The sequence below is a fragment of the Elephas maximus genome, chromosome 16 (genome assembly GCF_024166365.1).
Source record: "Elephas maximus indicus isolate mEleMax1 chromosome 16, mEleMax1 primary haplotype, whole genome shotgun sequence".
NCBI lineage: Eukaryota > Metazoa > Chordata > Mammalia > Proboscidea > Elephantidae > Elephas > Elephas maximus.
The window spans coordinates 65,533,682-65,554,694 of NC_064834.1; the positions used below are offsets into that span (position 1 = coordinate 65,533,682).

Genomic DNA, 21,013 nt, shown 5'->3' on the forward strand with positions numbered 1-21,013 from the left:
ACTTGGGGACAGTGGAGATAGCTTTTTTAACAGAGAGAGCAATCAATTACATCACCTGCAGATGTGGTCACGTCTCAACCTCCACAACCACAGATGCTCATTCTCTAAAGTGTCTGAATTCTTTGCCCTTTGGTTAAAGCCAAAAGGCACAGTTTGACGTCCAACTCTTTATGACTTTTTGAAATAAGAGAGATGCTTGTCACTGCATGGGTTTTAGTGAAAGGCTTCACCAAGGATCATGCTTTACCACCGAAAATGTCTTAGATAGAACTGCTTTTGGCTCCAGCTAACAGGCTTTTTCAAAAAGGAAACCAGCTACAGGTCCCTGCCTAAGCTACCTTTGAGCTATGAAGGAATTCACATCAAAGGGTCGCTGGGCACTTACTGCTGGAGCAGGCGGCTTCCTTAGGGCCGGTGGACATGGGCTGGGCACAGAGTTGACAAAGGCAGTCTCTCCCATTGAACGTGACTCGGTCTCCGGGTGGAAATGGGCGCCTGGAGACAGAAAGATATCATCCTCAAGGTTATTCTAGTGATTTCATTCCTTTTCCTTACTCCTTCTGTTTGCTGCCCTCCAGTGCAAATTCATTTCTCGGAGAAGCACCAGCCAAAATGTCTGAAATGCGGTCTTAACCAAGCCAGCCAGCTGGATACAATCCAAACAAATAAATCATTTGAGGGAAGAAGGGAATGTGCACCGTTTAACGGGCAACCAGAGAGTAAAATGGAATGATTTACTCTGCTCATTAGTAGAAGGACGTTCCAACAAGTCACCAAACAAGACACACAAAACATTACATTTCCAAATTCTCTATGAAGAACTATCTTAAATGCCATGAATTCCTACTCAAGCTTGAGGCCCCTCCCCAGGAGAACTGATTACAAGTCAAGCATCAGCGCTTCGAGCTCCCTGGAGCCACGCCTAGATCTAGGTCATCATTACACAGAATTAGACCTTGTTCCAAACATCTGAATGGATGGCCTGAATGTTTCAGAGTGTCTGAGACCCTGTCTCTTATGAGCTGGGAGAAATTTACATGTCGTAAATAGGAAATATCTGCGTGAGAATTAGTATTAACTTCTTTTCAGAAGTTCACATTAGGTATTCAGTAGTAACAGCATATTTGGCAAAAATGTTATCTTCTGCAGTATGTTATCAGTTTCTTTTCCTCCCAGTTCAGCAGGCAGACAGCCTGTTTACAAAAGTCACTAATACTGACATACGACAATTTCCATGCCCGTTTATTTGCAGTTGGCCAATTTGCCAATAATCTTCATCAACAGGAGTTTTCAAATGTGTGATCCTATCCATCAGAAAATGTAAAAAACTCACAAGCCAGGCACTGTCACAAATGGAAGTCAGAAGCAATACTCAAGGACAAGTTCAAGCTTCTGGACATCACTTTTTAGTTTCACAGCTGCTATCTTTCTATAAGTTGCCTCTCTGCTGCCTAACTATATCACACGCACATAGGTAAATGTGGACTTAACTCCACAAATGAATGGGCTTGGTACCAGCGATTAAGGAGATTTTTAAATTCTTAAATCCATGGATTTTACAAGTCCTGAAGAGCAGTGGTCTTCTCTCCTCTCCTGGTGCTCTGTCACTTTCCACATTGTACAGATGTGGCCCAGAGAGCTTCCGTGAGTTGCCTGGATTACCCAGTGTCTTAGTTATCTAGTGCCACTATAACAGAAATACTACAAGGGGATAGCTTTAACAAACAGAAGTTTATTCTCTCACATTCTAGGGGTTAGAAGTCTGAATTCAGGGTGCCGGCTCCAGGGGAAGGCTTTCTCTGTCTGTCAGTTCTGGAGGAATGTCCTAGATATCAATCTTCCCCTGGTCTAGGAGCTTCCCAGCACAGGGACCCCAGATCCAAAGGACACACTCTGCTCCTGGTGCTTCTTTCTTGGTGGTATGAGGTCCCTCTCCTCTCTGCTCTATTCTCTCTTTTATATCTCAAAAGAGATTGACTCAACATACACCCTAATCCTGTAGATTGAGTCCTGCCTCATTAATATAACTGCCTCTAGTTCTGCCTCATTAACATCATAGAGGTAGGATTTACAACACATGGGGAAATCACAGCAGATCATAAAATGGTGAACAATCACACAATACTGGGAATCATGGCCTAGCCAAGTCAATACACATTTCTGGGAAACAATTCAATCCGGTAACACCCAGCTAGGGAGAGCAGGCTAGAGGGAGGTACAGGTAGCTAACACCAACTCAGAACTTGCTCTGTCCTTAACAATCAAATTCATACTCTGGGGGATGCCAGTGGGCCTACTAGGTCATACTCAGTAATTAAATTAATTCATTAAATAAGCCTCAAATCTGCTTTGTAAGAAGGACTTAGAGTTTATATGGACCGGGGTCTCCCAACCTGGCTGAGTAACACCATAGTTGGGAACCTCCACCCACAACTGCTAAATCAGAATCAGGGTTTGGTTTGAGTGGGAAGGCTAGAAACGGGTATTTTTAAAGAGACCCCCTCTCCACGGGATTCCAGTGATCAGCCAGGTTTGGGGGGCCACTCTCATCTAGTCCACAGCCTCTTATTTTACAGATGAGGCAATTGCCGTGGAAAGGTTAATTCATGTAGCTCTTAAATCAGTCGGGCAAGCAAGACTAGACCTTGAGTCTCCTGAATGCCAGCCCAGGGCTCTTGAGCATGTGTGCCACAGCCTGAAAACACACATGTCAGCATGAAGCTTTGCTTTTAATTAAATACGGACAAAATTTTAGGCCATTAAGCCAGAATTTTCCCCCCAAATTATGATTTTTAAAGAATGTAATTAATTGAGAAATGGGATAATAGCTCTGCAAAGCTATTAAAATAATTTTATTATGGATATTTCCTCTAAGTCTTATTATGATTTATCTATCAGTATTATCTTATTAATCAATTAAATAAAATTTTATCTCTCTAGCTTAGAAACATAGGACGCTGAAAAACAAAACACCTCTTCTGTTTTTTAGAAAGGCCTAGCAAAACGGAACAAACCACAAACAAGGCTACTCCAAAAGGCATGGGATTGACGAATTAGAATTGATCAATAAAGGGGCCGAACCTTGTTGGTCAGTCTGTTACTTATGTTACAGGAATCAAACCATCTGAAATTCCATATGGGTAGTCCTAGAAACACAACAACAACGAATCTTCCCACTCACACTTCACATTTCTCTCTGACTGATCATTTGACTCAAGATGGCTTTGAGGTTAAACTTAACCTTGGTAGATGATAGATGCCTATAGAGCAAAGGTTGGCAAACATTTTCCCTAAAAGGTCAGGTCGCAAATATTTTTTTAGGCTTTGCAGGCAATAGGGTCTCTGTCAGAACTACTTAAACTTGCCCCGTAGCTTGAAAGCAGTCATAGATAATATGTAAATAAATACGTGTGGCTATGTTCTAATAAAACTTTATTTATAAAAACAGGCATTGGGTCTAATTTGGTCCATGAGCTGGAGTTTGCCAACCCTTGCTATAGAGTAAATGAGACTATTTTAAATACACGCACACACACACACATACAAACAAGAGCTTATACTTCCAAATAAGCTTTAGCTTTCTAAGCAGTTACACCACTTCTCCTTGATGGTGTCCTTCTCCAAAATGTATCAAGACTCAGAGCTACTTTTAGATTTGGTTTCAAACCACTTAAAATCAGTCATATTACTTCACAGTGGATATTGTATGTAGTTTCCAAACTAAGACTGATAATATAGTAGGAAGATAAAGAAATCTAAGGACACATAAGAAAAAAGATTTTTAAGACTAAATGCTACTCAAGATAAAAGATGTTGTATCCCATGCTATGAGAGCCAAACCCAGTATTTCCCTGCTGGAGGAAGATGTAGGCATAGCAAAGATAATCACTTACTTGCAGATAGTACAGGCAAAGCAGTTAGGGTGGTAGGTTTTACCCAGGGCAGTCACCACCTCTCCTTCCACAAACTCCCCACAGCCATGGCATCGTGTCCCATACATCCGCTGGTAATCCAGGGTGCAGAGGTACTCCCCTTTCTTGATGAAGAAGCCCCCTTGTGCCAGGTCACAGCCACACACTGTAGAGAGACAAGTTCACATCTGGTCATCACCAGCCAAGCCTCTGGGCAGCAGATGCCTTCTACTGAAGGCTGGTTGCTTACTCTATGATCTCAATGGTTTGGGATTGTTGCGGGGAGGGGACTGGAACAAAGAGCTATTTATTGTTGGGCTCCAATTCCTCTCTTGCATCCCTCCCCCTTTTTTCCTCTCCCTTTGGGAGTTATGCAATATCTCATACAAGTAAAATCCATTGGCTAGGTCTCAACTGCTTTTGTGGTACGTCTAAGATTCAAAGGTAATCAAACAGCCTTTGATGGAAAGATAGAGTTGGTGAAGGCTGTTTCAAGTATGAACAAAGGTGTCCCTGGCAGTGCTATTTAGGAAAGGTGCCCACTGCTTGCCAACACAAATACTTGGTTTTGGCCAAGACTGTTGCTGAGCTGACTAATAAATTCCCACAAGTCCAAAGGCAGTGGCTGTACATGCAAAAGGGGATGCTCTGTTGTGTCTGGATTTCGGCATCTCTTTCAAAGTTGTACACCTGCAGATTCCAGAGATGGGGCAAACAAGCGGGTCCTGGGACGCCAGGGGCTGGGGTCTGGTCCATGTGTTCAGGCAAGACCAGAGAAGGTCACAACAATGTCCAAAAACAAAGCCTAAAGAGTCCATGAAAGTGAAGATTTTCCAGTGCTTCATGACTGGGAAGCTAAGCCGAGGATGGAATGGCCACCCTTAACCTCTCTATTCCCCTGGGTGACTCCTGTACCACTAAGGGCCTTAGGCAAAGAATCTACTGGTTTGTTGTTGTTGTTCCTGCAAGCATCTGGGTGGGGAGAGGGTGAGTTCTATCACCCTCACTGCTTTTGTGAGGAACTACTAGAAGGCTTCTGGGGTTCCACTGCTTAACTCCCACTTACTAATTCATTTAGATAGACTAGTGCAGAGCACAGTTAGATTCTCACCAAGGTAACTACCCCTCCACCCTGAGTTAGCAGTCTTTACTAGCTGCAAGCTATTAAAGACATTCTAGGTGACAGAGCACCTGCTAACAAGCTTTCCACTGTGGATTCGTCAGTGTTTGTTTAGATCAACACTCCGCAGCTATGGTCTCCTTTGCAATTTACATCAAGGAACCCAAGATTATGGCCTGCGTCCATCACGCCTGAAAATGACCACCCTATAAATACTACTCTGATCATGTTACCTCAAAAACAGCTCGGGCACCACCTGCTGCCTCCTCTAACCTGCCAGTGCCTCCGTCTGCCCCCACTGTTCTCACACCTGCTGCTTCTTACCAAATGTGTCCTGTGCGTCTAGGGAACCCAAACACGGGCTAGTCTCACTCTCCCTGCAAATCCTGTCAGCAGCAATAAACATCAACCTATGGACCACAGAACACCTTAAAGATTTTGCTTCAATATTGTTCTGTGTATATCTTAATTATCCCACCATACTACAAGGTGCTTTATGGGTAAGAGTCTTCGCCTTTGTTTCTTTTGATTCTGCTTCAGAAATCCCCAACCATGGTAGCTAGTGTAATACTGGAAACAACTTTTGAATTAAATTGAATCCTGCCTCAAACTTGGCAGGATCCCACCAATTTCAGTCATCAGTGACATCAGCAGTTCTGATGACTCAGTCACTCTTCCAAACCTAGGTGTATCTCCAAACCATTAGAGGTGACAAAAGAATGCATTTGGACTAAGTGAAATTCCCTTTATCATCTCCCTCAATCACCTGGACTAGGTTTAAAAATTCACAGATCCTTTATAAAAAGATCTGGTGACAACAGGGTAAGCTTCATGCTAATACAGAATGTTGAGACTGTGTCAAAGCTAATTCTATCTTAGAAATTCTTCGTATTTACTGCTTTCTTAGTGTACCTCTCTGCAGCCTTGCTAGTTTATATGGCTTTGTGAAATTGGCATACACTCTTCTTTATCAACAAACTCTTAGTTTATAAGAACCTAGTTGTTATATGAAAGGCTTTAAACCTACTGTTGACAATTGCCAAGCCATTTTCTAACTCTGTCTCTTTGGAATTTGATTTGGTTTAGTCCTTAAATTCAAAGCATTAGCCCACACTGACTTGCCATACTTACCGTACCATTACTTCTGGTGGTTTATGCAACAAGGAATCTAGTGTTGGAAGAGAGACTCACAGAGGTAGGGGTAGTTAAAGGCTTACACAAGTTGAGAGTCCCCAAGAAGTGAGAATGAAAGTCTGTGCTGCTAATCCCTAGCAGAGATATTCAGCATTAAAATTATGTGTATTTCTTTAGGATGGATTAAGGAGCCCTGGTGGTGCAAACAGTTAAGCACTTGGCTGCTAACTGAAAAGTTGGAGGTTTGAACCCTCAAAGCAGCTCTGCAGGAGAAAGACCTGGTAATCTGCTCCCATTAAGATTACAGCCTAGAAAATCCCATGGGGCAGTTCTACTCTGTCACACAGGGCCACTATGAGTTGAAATTGACACCACAGCACACGGGAAGAAGGGACTAGTTATAATTTCAGATTCTTCTCGCGTTTGCCTTCCAAGGCTTTCCTCATCTCCTCCTTCTTCTCGTCCTATGACCACTCCTTCTCAGTCTCTGCCAGACCCTTAAATGCAGGTTCCTCCCATGGGCCCCACCTCCTTCCTCTATAAGGCCTTCCGGGAACACAGCTTATCCAGCCTCACAGCTTCAATATGACTTTGCACAAAGGATTCTGAAATCAATGTCTCTCTTCTGTGGCCTCTTCCCCCCTTCAGGCTCTTCTTTTAGCTGCCTGCTAGACAGACACAGCATGCCCATCTCAAAACCAGCATTTTCAAAACAGGTCCCATCCTCTCAGCTTCTCTGCCACCCCCTTCCCCAAAACCTTCTGCCATTTTTCTTTTCTTCCCTCTGTCAATAAAGAGGCAGCGCCATTCACTCTCCAACCCATACACCAAAATTTTCAACCGGCCACTAAATCCTGTCCATCTTCCCTATAACAGTTCCTTGATCCATTACCTCCTCTGCCTTCTCACTGTCATTATTCAGATCCTGGCCTTCAGCATCACACTCATGTATTAAAAGCATTTTTTTGTAACAGTGATTGCACTGGCAAAGAACTGGGCAAACTCAATTTCCTTCAGTAGAGCAATGTTTCAATAAACTATGGTACATCTAGCCTATGGAACTGGTATAATAAGAATGAATTAGATCAATATCTATAATCCAGAAGGCTGTTCATTATATATTAACTGAAAAGAACAAATGTCACAGAGTAAAGAATTTTAATAATTCCATTTCAAAAAAAGTCTATGTATGTTTTTATGAAACAGGAAACATGACTTAACACAAACATCCCAGCCCAACCTAGCCCATTGCCATCAAGCTGATTCTGACTCATAGTGACCCTATAGGACAGAGTAGAACTGCCCCATAGGGTTCCCGAGGCTGTCAATCTTTACAGGAGCAGACTGCCACTTCTTTCTCCGGTGGAGTGGGTGGTAGGTTTGAACCACTGACCTTTTGGTTAGCAGCCGAGTGCTTTACCACTGTACCACCAAGGCTCCTTAACACAAACATAGGGTTATTAAATTGGTTATCACAGGAGGATGAAGAATTATTAACTGTTTCTTCACATACCTAATTATCAATTCACTTTTAATAAGATGTTAAGAAAAATTATCCAAAATTTGGAAAAAAGGGTAAAGGAGGGAAGCAGGTTCGCTCAATGTGATATTGCAGCATACTTTAACAGACTTACTCAAGGATTATTTCATTATCCAGGGGTCTGGGTCTGTGTTGGATGAGCTCTTAGAGATGCCTTAGAAGAAAGGCCTGGTGACCTATTGCCAAAAGATCAGGGCCACTGAAAGCCCTTTGGAGTGCAGTTCTATTGTGACACATGTGGGGTCACCATGAATTGGAATCGACTGAATGGCAACTGGCTGGGTTTTGTTATTGATCAGGGTCCAGGGGTTGCGAAGCTACATGCTAACTTGTAGATTTTTGTCCAGTAGAGATGCAGATAATTTCTGTCTGGTTTTATCATCCTGGTTTTTATGGGAAGGCTCATCAGCTTTATATCCAACCCAGCCATCTTATTCCAACATTCTTTCTTCAATTCCTTTATAACCCCATTTCTCTCACTCTCCTTTGAACCAGTTTTCTGTCCTGCTGGCTCTCTCATTAACAAGTCCGAGAAACCTTGGATACACATTCATTCTGCATTTGTATGAGAGGCATATACTTAACTTTTTGTACATTACACTTTGACAAAGGTGTTACTCTTTTTAATCAAAAATACCTAAAGACAAGTGCTTAAAGTTGAAAAAAAAAAAAGCTTTGGTGGATTTTATATTAACAGTTTAGGAAATACTTTTTAGCTGATGGCACAAAGGAAAACATTTACCTCTAAATTATCGCTAAATCTCAACTTGCAAGGTCAAATTCCAGCAGGCTATCTTTAGGTTTTTAACTTTGAGTGCACTATGTGTCTTTGCTTGAGTTGAAAGTTAACATATGGCGAGGGAAAAGCATAAATTCTTTTCATAAAAACATGGAGCTGCCAGTGGAAGAGATTAAACACATTACTTCTTGATGATCGATTATTTAAAACACGCCCCACTGAAGGCCCCACTGCATCAGACCCTGCTTTGCCATCACCAAGGCATGCCCACACACGGCCAAGTGCTTTGATGTTACGCTCCTGAATTTATCTTCTGCAAACCACTGAGTCCAATTAGTTAAACAGGAATATGTACATCTAAGCCAGTTAATATAAAAACGCGGGATTAGTAGCAGTCATACTTCAAAATTCTAAATCTTAAAAAAAAAAAAATTAATCAGAGCTGCCCACATAGTAGAGGAGCCCTGGTGGCACAGGGGTTAAAGCACTCATCTAACTGAAAGGTCAGCAGTTTGAACCCACCAGCCGCACCACGGGAAAAAGATGTTGGAAATCCTACAGGGCAGTTCTACTCTGTCCTCAGGGTTGCTATGAGTCAGAATCGACTCGATAGCAATGGGTTTGTTTTTGGTTTGCCCATGTAGTAAAAATACCACGGAACAGCAGCGGAACAAAGTATGGAGGCGTCAAACAAGAGTGAAAACAGAACAGTATTTTCGTGGCACAAACGGGGCTGCGGTAGCAAGTAATTTTTTCAACGTTCTCAAAAAAGCAGTTAACATTTTATGTTCCAACAAATTCATTTCAGTGACATTCTATCTGCCTGTCAACTAGTTCCTACTGCCAAGATTTTAGAAGAATGGGGAATACTTAAAATTCTGCCCAAAGTTGTTCTCTTCATCCACTGAGTAGGCTGCTCACCTCTCTGTCGTGCCGCGTTCTCACGTAGGTTGTAATCGATTCCTACTAGCAGGAGTGGGAGGAGCTGTTACGCAAACATGATCAATTTACTTTTTTTTTCCTTAGTTGGCTTTATTTTTTACAACAGTTTTAGGTTTACAGAAACATTGCACAGAAAGTATGAAGAGCTCCTATATGCCACCTCCCCTCCCCACCCTCCCGCAATTTCTATGATTAACACCTTGTATTGTTGTTGTAACAGAATGACGTGGAGTCCGTTCTGACTCATAGCAACCCTATGTACAACAGACTAAAGCACTGCCCAGTCCCGTGCCACCCTTATAATCATTGCTATGTTTGAGCCCACTGTTGCAGCCATTGTGTCAATCCATCTCATTGAGGGTCTTCCTCTTTTTTGCTGACCCTCTACCAGGCATGATGTTCTCTTCCAGGGACTGGTCCCTCCTGACAACATGTCCAAATACCTGAGACGAAGTCTCACAATCCTTGCTTGGAAGGAGCATTCTGGTTGTACTTCCTCCAAGACAGATCTGTTTGTTCTTCTGGCAGTCCATGGTATATTCAATATTCTTTGCCAACATCATCAGTCAGAGACATCAATCCTTCTTCGGTCTTCCTTATTCATTGTCCACCTTTCACGTGCATATGGTGATTGAAAACATCATGGCTGGGGTCAGGAGCACCTTAGTTCACAAAGTGACATCTTTGCTTTTTAACACTTTAAAGAGGTCTTTTGCAGCAGATTTGCCTGATGGCAATATGGTGGTTTGCCGGTCTACCCCTCTGACAGCACATCGGTCCCCTCATGGCCAGAGGTGCCCTTCTGAACTTGCCCCAAGATGTGGAGCCCTCTTGTGGCTGTGGCCTGGGTTATACTGCCCTCATTCCCAGGTAACAAAGGCCATGTGATCCAAAAGTTTTTTTTTCTTTTTTTTGGTTTTTGTAAAAAAGAAAAAAAAATTATATACATAAGGAGCCCTGGTGGCATGGTGGTTAAGAGCACTGCTGCTACCCAAAAGGTGGGCAGTTTGAATCCACCAGCCACTCCTTGGAAACCCTATGAGGCAGCTCTACTCTATCCTATAGGGTCGTTATGAGTCAGAATTGACCGGACAGCAATGACTTTATATACACATATGTATATATTTACATATACACATCTCACACAACATTTGCCAATTCAATGTTTTTCACATGTACAATTTAGTGACACCAATTATATCAATCACATTGTGCAACCATCACAAATATCCATTGCTAAAACTTCCATAAGCAGAAACTCAAAGCTCCCTAAACAATGACTCCTCCCACCCCTCTAGTAACCACTAGTAAACTTTGATCTTGACACATCTGCCTATTCTAGGTATTTCATATAAGTGAGATCATGCAATATTTGCCCTCTTGTGATTGATGGAAGTACTACTTTTAACCCTCAGCCAAGTCAAAAGCCTGCTTCTGTTACAGGAAGGGGAGGCGTGGGAAGAGGCAATCACTAACTACATAGTAGACAAGTGTTAACTTTGATGAGTGGAAAGACACACATAATATAGGGGAAGTCAGCACAACCTCACCAAGGTAAAGCCATAGAAGCTTCCTAGACACATCCAAACACCTTCAGGAACTGAGTTACAGGGGCTAAGAGCTAGGAACCACGGTCTCGTGGGACATCTACGTCAACTGGCTTAACAGTTCATAAAGAAAGTATTCTATATCCTACTTTGGTGAGTAGCGTCTGGGGTCTTAAAAGCTTGTGAGCAGCCATCTAAAATACATCTACTGGTCCCATCATGTTCAGAGCAAAGGAGAATGAAAAAAACCAAAGACATGAGGGAAATATAATTCCAAACAACTAATGGATCAGTGAAGCACAGCCTCTACCAGCCTGAGCCCAGATGAATTAGATGGTGCCCGGCTACCACCACCAATCACTCTGACAGGGATCATAATAGAGGGTCCCAGACAGAGCAGGAGAAAAATCTAGAACCAAATTCAAATTCATAAAAAAAGACCAGGTTTACTGATCTGATAGAGGCTGAAGGAATCCCCGAGACTATGGCCCCTGGATACCCTGCTAACTCAGAACTGAAGGAAGTCCACCTCAGCCAAAGATAGACAGGCCTATAAAACAAATGACACATGTGAGGAATGTTTTTCTTAGTTAATCAAGTACACGAGACCAAATGGGCAACACCTGCCTAAAAGCAAAGATGAGAAGGCAGGAAAGGACAGGAAAGCTGGACAAATGGACACAGGAAACCTGTGGTGTAAAAAGAAAGGGGGAGAGTGTTGACACATTGTGCAGATTGCCACCAATGTCACAAAACAATTGGTGTATAAATTTTTGAATGAGAAACTAACTTGTGCTGTAAGCTTTCACCCAAAACACAATAAAATTAAAAACAAAACAAACAAAAAATCCCTGCTTCTCCCTGTCTGGGACAGTGCCATCCCTGCCCATCCTGGGCTGCCAAGTACTAGAGCTGGGAGTGGGATAGGCACAGGGCACAGAATTCTCCCTTACACACTTGCTGTCCTCTTCCTCCATCCTCTACTCCAACTAAGTGCTACAGCTGCTAAACAAAAGGTCGGCAGTTCGAATCCACCAGGTGCTCCTTGGAAACTCTATGGGGCAGTTCTACTCTGTCCTATAGGGTTGCTATGAGTCTGAATTGACTTGATGGCAATGGGTTTGGTTTTTTGGCCGGGGGGGGGGGTGTTTATTTCATCAAAGATGTTATCCTATTCACCTCCTCAAATCCTTTCTTCATAGACAGTACAAAGGTAGACTCTGACACAGCGTCCTCTCAAACCACGAAAATTTTCATTATAGTGTGGGGTCAGATTTCATCAGTTTTTGCTCTGAAAACCCAGGTACTATATGTTTGTAGTTCCCACACACTGCAGCTCCAGTCCAGAGCTCAAAATAGCTCAAAAGAGGCTCGTAAACAATAATGTGAGGGGGCAGCTTCCCACCAGAAATAACTATTTGTTAACATGTCATCCTGGAAGCAAATACTATGCCTCAGAAAATATGGCAGAATAATTTTAACATTAGCTTCTAAATGCACATTAAAACCAGCATCGTTTCTGGTAAGGAACGTAGTTAGAAGCTCAGGCAGATGGTGAGATGGGCCCCAAAAGCCGGGCACTTAAGGGTTTATATTTAATTTGGAGGCTTCATATGCAAGCAATATTAACTACAACCAGCTCGAGTAACAATGATACCACTCAGGATAACATCTCTCACTCAATGTGCCTTTTTTGTCCTTTTAAGATTGGACATGTAACACAACTACAAGCATTAACATTTTCCATAAGGTTTTTAAAAATATTTAAAATGGCATGTTGTTAGCTGCCATAGAGTTGGTTCCAATTCGCAGTGACCCATGGCATAAGGGCTGAAAATATGTACAAGATAAAAAATGAAAGGTTGGTTAAGCTTTCAGCTGCTAACCAAAAGTTCGACAGCTCGAATCCACCGGTGCTCCTTGGAAACCCTATGTGGCATTTCTACTCTGTCCTCTAGGGTCACTATGAGTCAGAATCAATTCAATGGCAGTGGGTTGGTTTTTGGCTATTCTTTATAGAACCTTACTTACCCCAGGGAGGTATTTATTTTTCAAACAAGGCTACATATTTGAATTTTGGGTCCACAGGTAAATTTCACTAAGGCCTACCTCCTCTCCTATCCTTGTCTTCTTTTCAGTCCCCATAAAGGCGTAGGTCATGTATCTCTGCCTTTTATAAACTCTTAGCCACCGGGATGACAGCCTCAGTGAGAGTTATACGTGTATCTATAAATCAAACCTATAGGAAATTGATAAAGGCATGGTCTCATCACCATTTTTACCAGCAACCAGAAAAAGCAGTTAGAATGGGGTCTATTAACACTCCTAATGGACTCTTTTTTTCTAGAGTTTTCCTTGCCCAATTCATGCCCAATCCATGCTAACTGCTCCTAGTTAACTGGACAAAAGCACTTCTACTGTCAAGTGGCTCTCCTGCACCCTCTTGCCTATTAGGCCCCCACACCTTCCAAAAGTTCATCTGATTCTTCCAAACACTAGTGCTTCACTCCGGTGAAACTGAGCCTCCTGAGCACACCACGGACATTCCTCCCACTCCCCCTGCCGGATGGACACCTCCTCTCACTTCCTGCCAATTCTAACCCCACCCAACCTCCCTGGCCCACCTCCTGATGAAGGCAACAGCCTCCTCTAGTCCACTTGGGCTCTGCTTCCTCACAATAAATACTGACATTTGGCTCTTAATATATGTTGCCTTACATTACCTCATGGGGCCCTGGTGGCACAGTGGTTAAACGTTTGGCTTCTAACCAACAGGCTGAACATTCAAATCTGCCAGCCGCTCCTTGGAAACTCTATGGAACAGTTCTACCCTGTCCTGTAGGGTCTCTATGAGTTGGAATCGACTCAATGGCAATGGTTGTTGTTTTTTTTTTTTTTACTACTTCCATATGCTGCATTGTGATTGTCACCTTGTCCTGACTGCAAGCTTACTGAAGACAGAAACCACTCCCTGTGCTATTGTATATCTTCCAAAATACTAAGAGAGATGGAAAAATATTGTTCTTTCCTCCTATTTCATGTTGCTTTAAACCAGGCTGGTTCTGGGCAGTGTGGGTGGAGCCAAGTTCTTCCTGCACAGTATAAGGTGAAGGGCATGACTTTGAGCTGGTAATCCCGCCTTTGCTCCTGAAAGTGCCTAACTGGCAATAGGACAGTGGTTCCAAGTTAGTAACTCCACTCCCCTTCTAAATTCTTTTATCTCTTAAGACTCTTCTGAACTTCCTTGGCGACTGAAACTGACTGCAGCTCAACAACTCAAGAGACAGTTTCAATTCACATGTGCTATGAATAGGGTCGGACAATGCTTTGCTTAGTTTTTAGCAATTTCCACGAAGGCCTGATGACAGAACAGAACTGTGATTTAAGATGGATGAGAAGAAACCAGAATGGGATCACAGGAAAGCAAGAGATATAATTAAAGGTCTGGGACAGAACACTTGAAAAGTAGATGGAATTGGGATTAGAGCAAAGAAAAAGAGGTCAGGCTAATAACGGTCTTTAAGAGCATGATGGGTGTTTTTAAGGAAATCAATGATCAGCTCTTTTCCATCTAAGGAGGACAAAATGGGGAGAAGTTTGTTCTACATGTACCAAGAGGTATAGGTTAGATCAGTTTACAGCTGTAACTACAGAGATGATCACAACCAGAGCAGGCTCCTGAAGGAGACTGTCCTGTATCTTTGGTTAGAAAATATGTGTGCTAGGATAAATGGCCTTTCTACCCAGGATAGCAAGCACATTTATCCTATGGATCTGTGCAATGTAATCACGTCACCTTCTTGACCTTAGTTATCTAGCGCTGCTATAACAGAAATACCACAAGTGGATGACTTTAACAAACAAATCTATTCTCTCACAGTCTAGGAAGCTAGAAATCCAAATTCAGGGTGCCAGCTCCACCGGAAGCTTTTCTCTCTCTGACACTTCTGGAGGAAGGTCCTTGTCGTCAAACTTCCCCTGGTCTAGGAGCTTCTCAGCGCAGGAAACCTGTATCCAAATGACGAGGTCTGCTCCCGGTGCTTCTTTCTTGGTGGTAAAAGGTACCTGTCTCTCTACTCACTTCTCCTTTTATCTCTTGTGGGATGCAAGGTGATGCAGGCCACACCCCATGGAAACTTCCCTTACCTGGGATTAGAGTTGAGACCTGAGTAAGGGTGTTGCATCCCATCCTAATCCTCTTTAACATAACCTAATCTTGCCTCATTAACCACAGGCAGAGATTAGGATTAACAACACATGGAAAAATTACATCAGATCACAAAATGGAGGATAGCCACACAATACTGGGAATCATGGCTTAGCCAATTTGACACATATTTTTGGGGGACACAATTCAATCCTTAACACCTATATATCTAGGTCAAATCACAGGTGTTACATTGCAATTAAAAAAAAAAAATTTAACCCTTTCTCAAAGCTGTATTTGGGAAATAAGATATAAATGTCATGAGTTAGTTCTCATGGTGTATAAATTATATAATACAATTTTAGTTTTAAAATCTCAGCTAAACACAGAAAACCCCTTAATCTGTATATCCAACTCCGACCCTCCCAACCCACAATGTTGTTCCACTTTATTCCATGGAAATGCTTGTGTTTTTTCAGTGCATATTTTCTTTATTGGATGACCTTGACCAGGTAAACATCTTACAAACCCTAAGAGGGCAAAAACGGAAAGCGCTATTGGAGATGGCGGAGCCCTGGTGGTACAGTGGTTAAGAGCTTGGCTGCTAACCAAAAGGTCGGCAATTTCAATCCACCAGCCGCTCCCTGGAAACTCTACCAGGCAGGGGCAGCTCCACTCTGCCCTTTAAGGTCGCTATGAGTCGGAATTGACTCGATGGCAATGGGTTTTTAGGTTTTATTGGAGACGGGATGTTTGTTCCAAGCTGTTTCTTAGAACCTACTCTTTTAAAGAAGAATTCTTAAAAAAAATAATATATATATGTATATACATATATATATTTTTTAACCTCATTGACATTAGCAGAAGTTGTAACCTGAAGTTTCTAATAAAAAAAAAATAGTTTTAGATAAATATTTAAAGAATAATTTTGATGCTCATGGGCTCCCTTGATGGACTGAACATTATAGATTAGAGGGGCAAGAAAAAAAAAAACCCGCTGCCATTGAGCCAATTCCAAATCACAGCGACCCTACAGGGCAGAGTAGAACTGCCCCTTAATGTTTGCAAGGAGCACCAGGCAGATTCGAACTGCTGACTTTTTGGTTAGCAGCCGTAGCACTTAACCACTACACCACCAGGGTTTCCAGAAAAGCAAGAAATTCTTAAAAGCTACTGACAGGTATCGTTTTCTGCACACCCCCACCCAACACATGTCTAGGCCGGACATTGCTAAGTGGCGACAGTCTCTACTAAACATAATTCTATTCAAGGATCTCTGCCAGTGCTATCTCAAGAAGAGAGCTTACACGAGATGGCTTTTTTTACTTTACAAAGACACCCAGTGCTCGGAAGTCTCTTCCAAACTATGTGGCTATAAATAATATATAAAACTAGTTCCACGTCTGGAGAAGAATAAAGTTACTACATTAAAGTTTAAATGGCAATGGGAACACCACGGTTCCAGTCATTTCTATAGAAAGTCTACCAAACTAAGGCCAAGGTCATCTTTAGCTACACCCCCTGTCCTCAATACCCACAGCCTTGAACAAGGCAGCCCCTACCCCTGGCCACAACTAGCGTGGTCCATCTTCCCAGGCTCAGGAAGGTTACTGAGTTTTCTGGTGCATCCATGCTTTATGTTTGTATCTCATCCCCTCCTTGCCGACATTCCCAGACCCTGGGCTTTAGGTGATCTCTGCAGCCTCTGACTCTCACTGCACCTAAGGTCTGGACCACTTACCTGCACCTGTGCTGCGACCCCTCCTGCTTCCACTCATGAACACTGTGTTTCCCACTAGTACACAAGTTCTTCATTTATATTTTTCAACCCTGCTCCATAGCCTAACAGAGTGATGAGATGCTCTATAAACATTACACATAGTAAAGATTTGAAGACCATCAAGTGTCAACATTCACTGGTTAATTTGTGCAAAAAATTAAGTGGTAGTAAGCCAAGAATACAAATCTTCTTTTTGGAATAATGAAGTCCATGGAGTTGGCTTTATTACAAGGAGGACCTAAGTGGTGACTATGTTTTTATCCTTTATATGTCAGCTCGGGCTTCTCTTCCTGGAGGGTGGGGTGGGGTGGGGTGGGATGAGGGTACCTCCGCTGTCACCTGTTCCCCCACCCCCGGCCCCTCACACTGAGATCCTTCTGTTGCACGTTCACATTATTCATATAGCTTCTTCTGTTGCTGTTGTTGTTGTTGTTAGATGCTGTCGGGTCAATTCCAACACACAGTGATCCCATGTGACAGAGCAGAACTGCCCACAGGGTTTTCTACCAGGTCTCTCTCCCACGGTGCCACTGAATAGGTTCAAACCACCCACTTTTTGGTTAGCAGTCAAGCTCTTAACTGTTGTCCCACCCGGGCTCCTTTAGTGTCTTCTACTTTCCTTTTATTGCATTGATCACAGTTGTTACATCCTAAGTGTGTGATTACTTGAGTGTCTGATTAATATCCCTATGAAGCCAGAGATCATGTCTAACTTGTATTCCCAGTGCCTGGCACAGTATCTGTCACATGATGGGCACTAAAAAATATTTGTTCATGAACTAATGTTACTATTTACACTCAGAATCTATAGTATGCTCTGTGAGTTTAGCCAGGGGTTTTGTCACTGTTTTATGGATGATCGTAAAAGACACAAAACTCCTGGATCAGAAGCAAAAGATTTTATTGCTCACAGCGTAGCAGGCAGCATGAGCTTCATGCTCACAGGTTCCACGTGTCCCCCAAGTCCCATGAGGCCTAGCTGGAGATGCTGTACTGCAGTGGGTTTATGTCACAACTGAGAAACCCCAAGCTTAGGAAACCTCAATCTTTCGTAAGAAGCTTCTCACAAATCTGTTCAACCTTTGCCCCAAGGGGAGTCATTTTCTTGATTACACTGGACAGCAAACAAATCTGCCCTCTGCTCTGGATGGAAACACTAGCTCTATCTTCCAAGGCTGTTTGCTGTACAAACATTCTTGAAAAGATAATTCTGAACAAAAGGCTATCAGTGCCTCAGCTCACAAGAGACCCATGGATAACTGTCTCCCAACAAGAGTCAAAATTTTTAATCAATGTATTTTGGAGAATGTATTAGCCTTTATCCTATTCCAGTTTGGAATTCAAAACCATAAATATTATATTTATTTGTCTAGGTAATACATTAACATGGTACAAAATTCAAATGAATACCCAGAATTATCCTTCTGTAAAAAAGAAAAGGCAGCATGAGAGTGGTTTCTCATTTGTTGTGAGAACAAAGCACATTTGAATCATACTTTTCTTGCATCCTTCTTAAATCTGCCTTTTAATTAGTCTCCAAATGACTGTTGTTGTTGTGTGTGGTCAAGATGAATCCGATTCATAGAGACCCTACAGGACAGAGTAGAACTGCTTCACAGGGCTTCCAAGGCTGTAATCTTTCTGGAAGCGGATTGCCACATCTTTCTTCCACAGAAACACTGGTGGGTTCGAACCATCAAGCTTTGAGTTCGCAGCTGAGCGCTTAACCACTGCACCACCAGGCATCCTTTCCAAATGACTAAGATTCTCTAAATAGGTATCAGAAGATTGAGCTCTGCTCTTTGGGGCTGTAGGAAACTGCTTCCATTTTTTTCTGGTGTTTTGTCTTTTTTTAATTTGAGCTTCAAAATAACCCATATCCAGTCTGACCACACAAGTCCAAAAAAGAAAGCTATGGGCCAAAACAAGCATAAAAAACTAGGCAGCAGCAACAGCTTAACCAAGAACTGCATGACAGCAGCCTCCAGCATAAATTCATTCTTCTGTTACGTCCACCAGGCAGACATGTAGCTCAGAGTAATCCACGATAGATCTCTTAACTTACACGCTATCTTTTCAGAAGATAGTTACTGTCTAATAACCATTTAAGGACAAACGTCATACTAAGTACTTGTTGATTAGGTATAAAATTAGAAACATTCACTGATAATATTCAAGTTCCAAAGTAACATGGCTGTTTTTCATTCATTCTGTAATTACTTTATTCATTCAGCAAAAACTTATTGAGTTATCTACCTTGTCAGGCACTATTCTTGACACTGTGGATGCTATAGTGAACAAAACAGACAAAAATCCCTGGCCTCAAAGAACTTCATCTCTAGTAAAGGTGAAGATACAGAGCCCTGGTGGTGCAATGGTTAAGCGCTCGGCTGCTAACTGAAAGGTTGGGAGCTCTAATCCACCCAGTGGCTCCATGGGAGAAAGACCTGGCAATCTGCTTCCATAAAGATTACAGCCTAGAAAACCCTATGGGGCAGTTCTGTTTTGAAACATGGGGTTGCTATGAGTAGCAAATCAACTCAGTGGCACACACCAACAACAACAGGGGTGAAGATAAATGAATAAAATACATTAAATCACAGTAAGTGCTAAAGAGAGGAAGATAAAGCAGGGGAAGAGATGTGAAGGGTTAACTGAAATCTTAAGATACTTGGGGAAGGTCCACTGAAAACTGAAAATTTGGCTGGACAGCCCTCTTGATCCTCTGGGCAGCCTCCCTGGTCTTTTCTAGCTATTCTAGAAACCTTCAGAACTTTCTGGAAGAGAAATGGATCTATGGCATTACCGTGAAAAAAATGCTTGTGATAACAACAATTATAATCAACCACTCACATTTAAAGAGATACTTTAAAAGCCAGACATGTATAATTTCCCCCTTGTTAGAAGCCATTCTGAGGCACTGGTGGTTAAGTGGTAGAATTCTCGCCTTCCATGTGAAAGACCCAGGTTCGATTCCCAGCCAAGGCACCTCACACACAGCCATCACCTGTCAGGCAGTGGAGGCTTGCGTGTTGCTTTGATGCTGAACGGGTTTCAGCAGAGTTTCCAGACTAAGAGAGGCTATGAAGAAAGGCTAGCAATCCACTTCTGAAAATCAGCCAACGAAAATCCTATGGCTCACAATGGTCTGTTCTGTACCCAATCATGGGGATGGTGCAGGACTGGGCAGCACTTAGGTCTGCCATGCATGGGGTTGCCATGAGTCAGGGGCTAACAACAAGTCATTCAGCGCAGAGGAGAAACCTGCAGACATCCACACAACTGAATCCACTGAGTGTCTCTCGTTTTGTTTTCAGGTTTCTTACTCTCTCATAGGGCATGTAATACAACCACAATGCAGACAAAGTGATACGTTAAAAACCAGTCACATCACAGAATTCACCAATAACATTAAAACAACTCTTTTATGTTAATAGGATGATTACCACTAAGGAACAAGAATGAAAAACAAAACTCTTGAGTACTGAAGACAAAGAACAGCTCCATCCAGAGCCCTGCAGCCACACTGTACTCCCACTGGGTAATTATAAGGAGTAAAAGAAGCTTTGGGGATCCCTTTTTCTTTTAATTATAGAAGCCATCCATTAATTAAATCCCTTTCCTCATTTCATCACCAGATGGGTACATTTCCCAAGGTCAGGAATGGGAATTAGGCACTCCTTCCTTCAGATGCTGGCATTCTCTAGTATTCAGCTTCTGCCTTTTGCCCTTTCCCAGGAAAATTTCACATACAATCACAGCTTCAGCCATTATCCCGATGCCAAAGACTCCCAAATCCTTCTTCCCAACACAGACCACCATCTCTTGGTGCTAAGCCTACCTGACTCTGGATATACCATATGTACTCGACCTCAGTGTGTTCCACACTGAACTGTTATCTCTCTCCCAACACCATCCCGCCAAATTCTCCTGTGTTTCCTTAGTCTGTGGCAACTCCATCCATCCACCCAGACAGTCCAATCGGAACCTGGATCCTTCTTCACTCCTGACATCAGGTCAGTCATCAGACCCCATCAGCCTTAGCTTTAGGTTTCTTCTAAATCTGTCTCCTATTCTCTATCACACCTGCTGCTACCTTACATTATTTCCACCTGGACTACAATTACATCGTCCCTCTGGGTCTCCCGACCTC

At 42.5% G+C, this 21,013-nt stretch overlaps 1 protein-coding gene across 9 annotated transcripts in view; it reads right to left on the reverse strand.

Annotated features, from left to right (window-relative positions):
• Positions 1-21,013, reverse strand: part of ABLIM1 (actin binding LIM protein 1) — a 319,662-nt gene that overhangs the window by 136,659 nt on the left and 161,990 nt on the right. For all 9 annotated transcript variants that reach the window (XM_049854690.1, XM_049854686.1, XM_049854687.1 and 6 more), the window contains 2 exons: positions 3,894-4,077; positions 386-495 (listed from right to left, as the gene is read on the reverse strand). In XM_049854690.1, coding sequence (XP_049710647.1) covers positions 386-495; positions 3,894-4,000 — 217 coding nt within the window. In that variant the 5' untranslated portion in view covers positions 4,001-4,077. The remainder of the gene's footprint in view (positions 1-385; positions 496-3,893; positions 4,078-21,013) is intronic.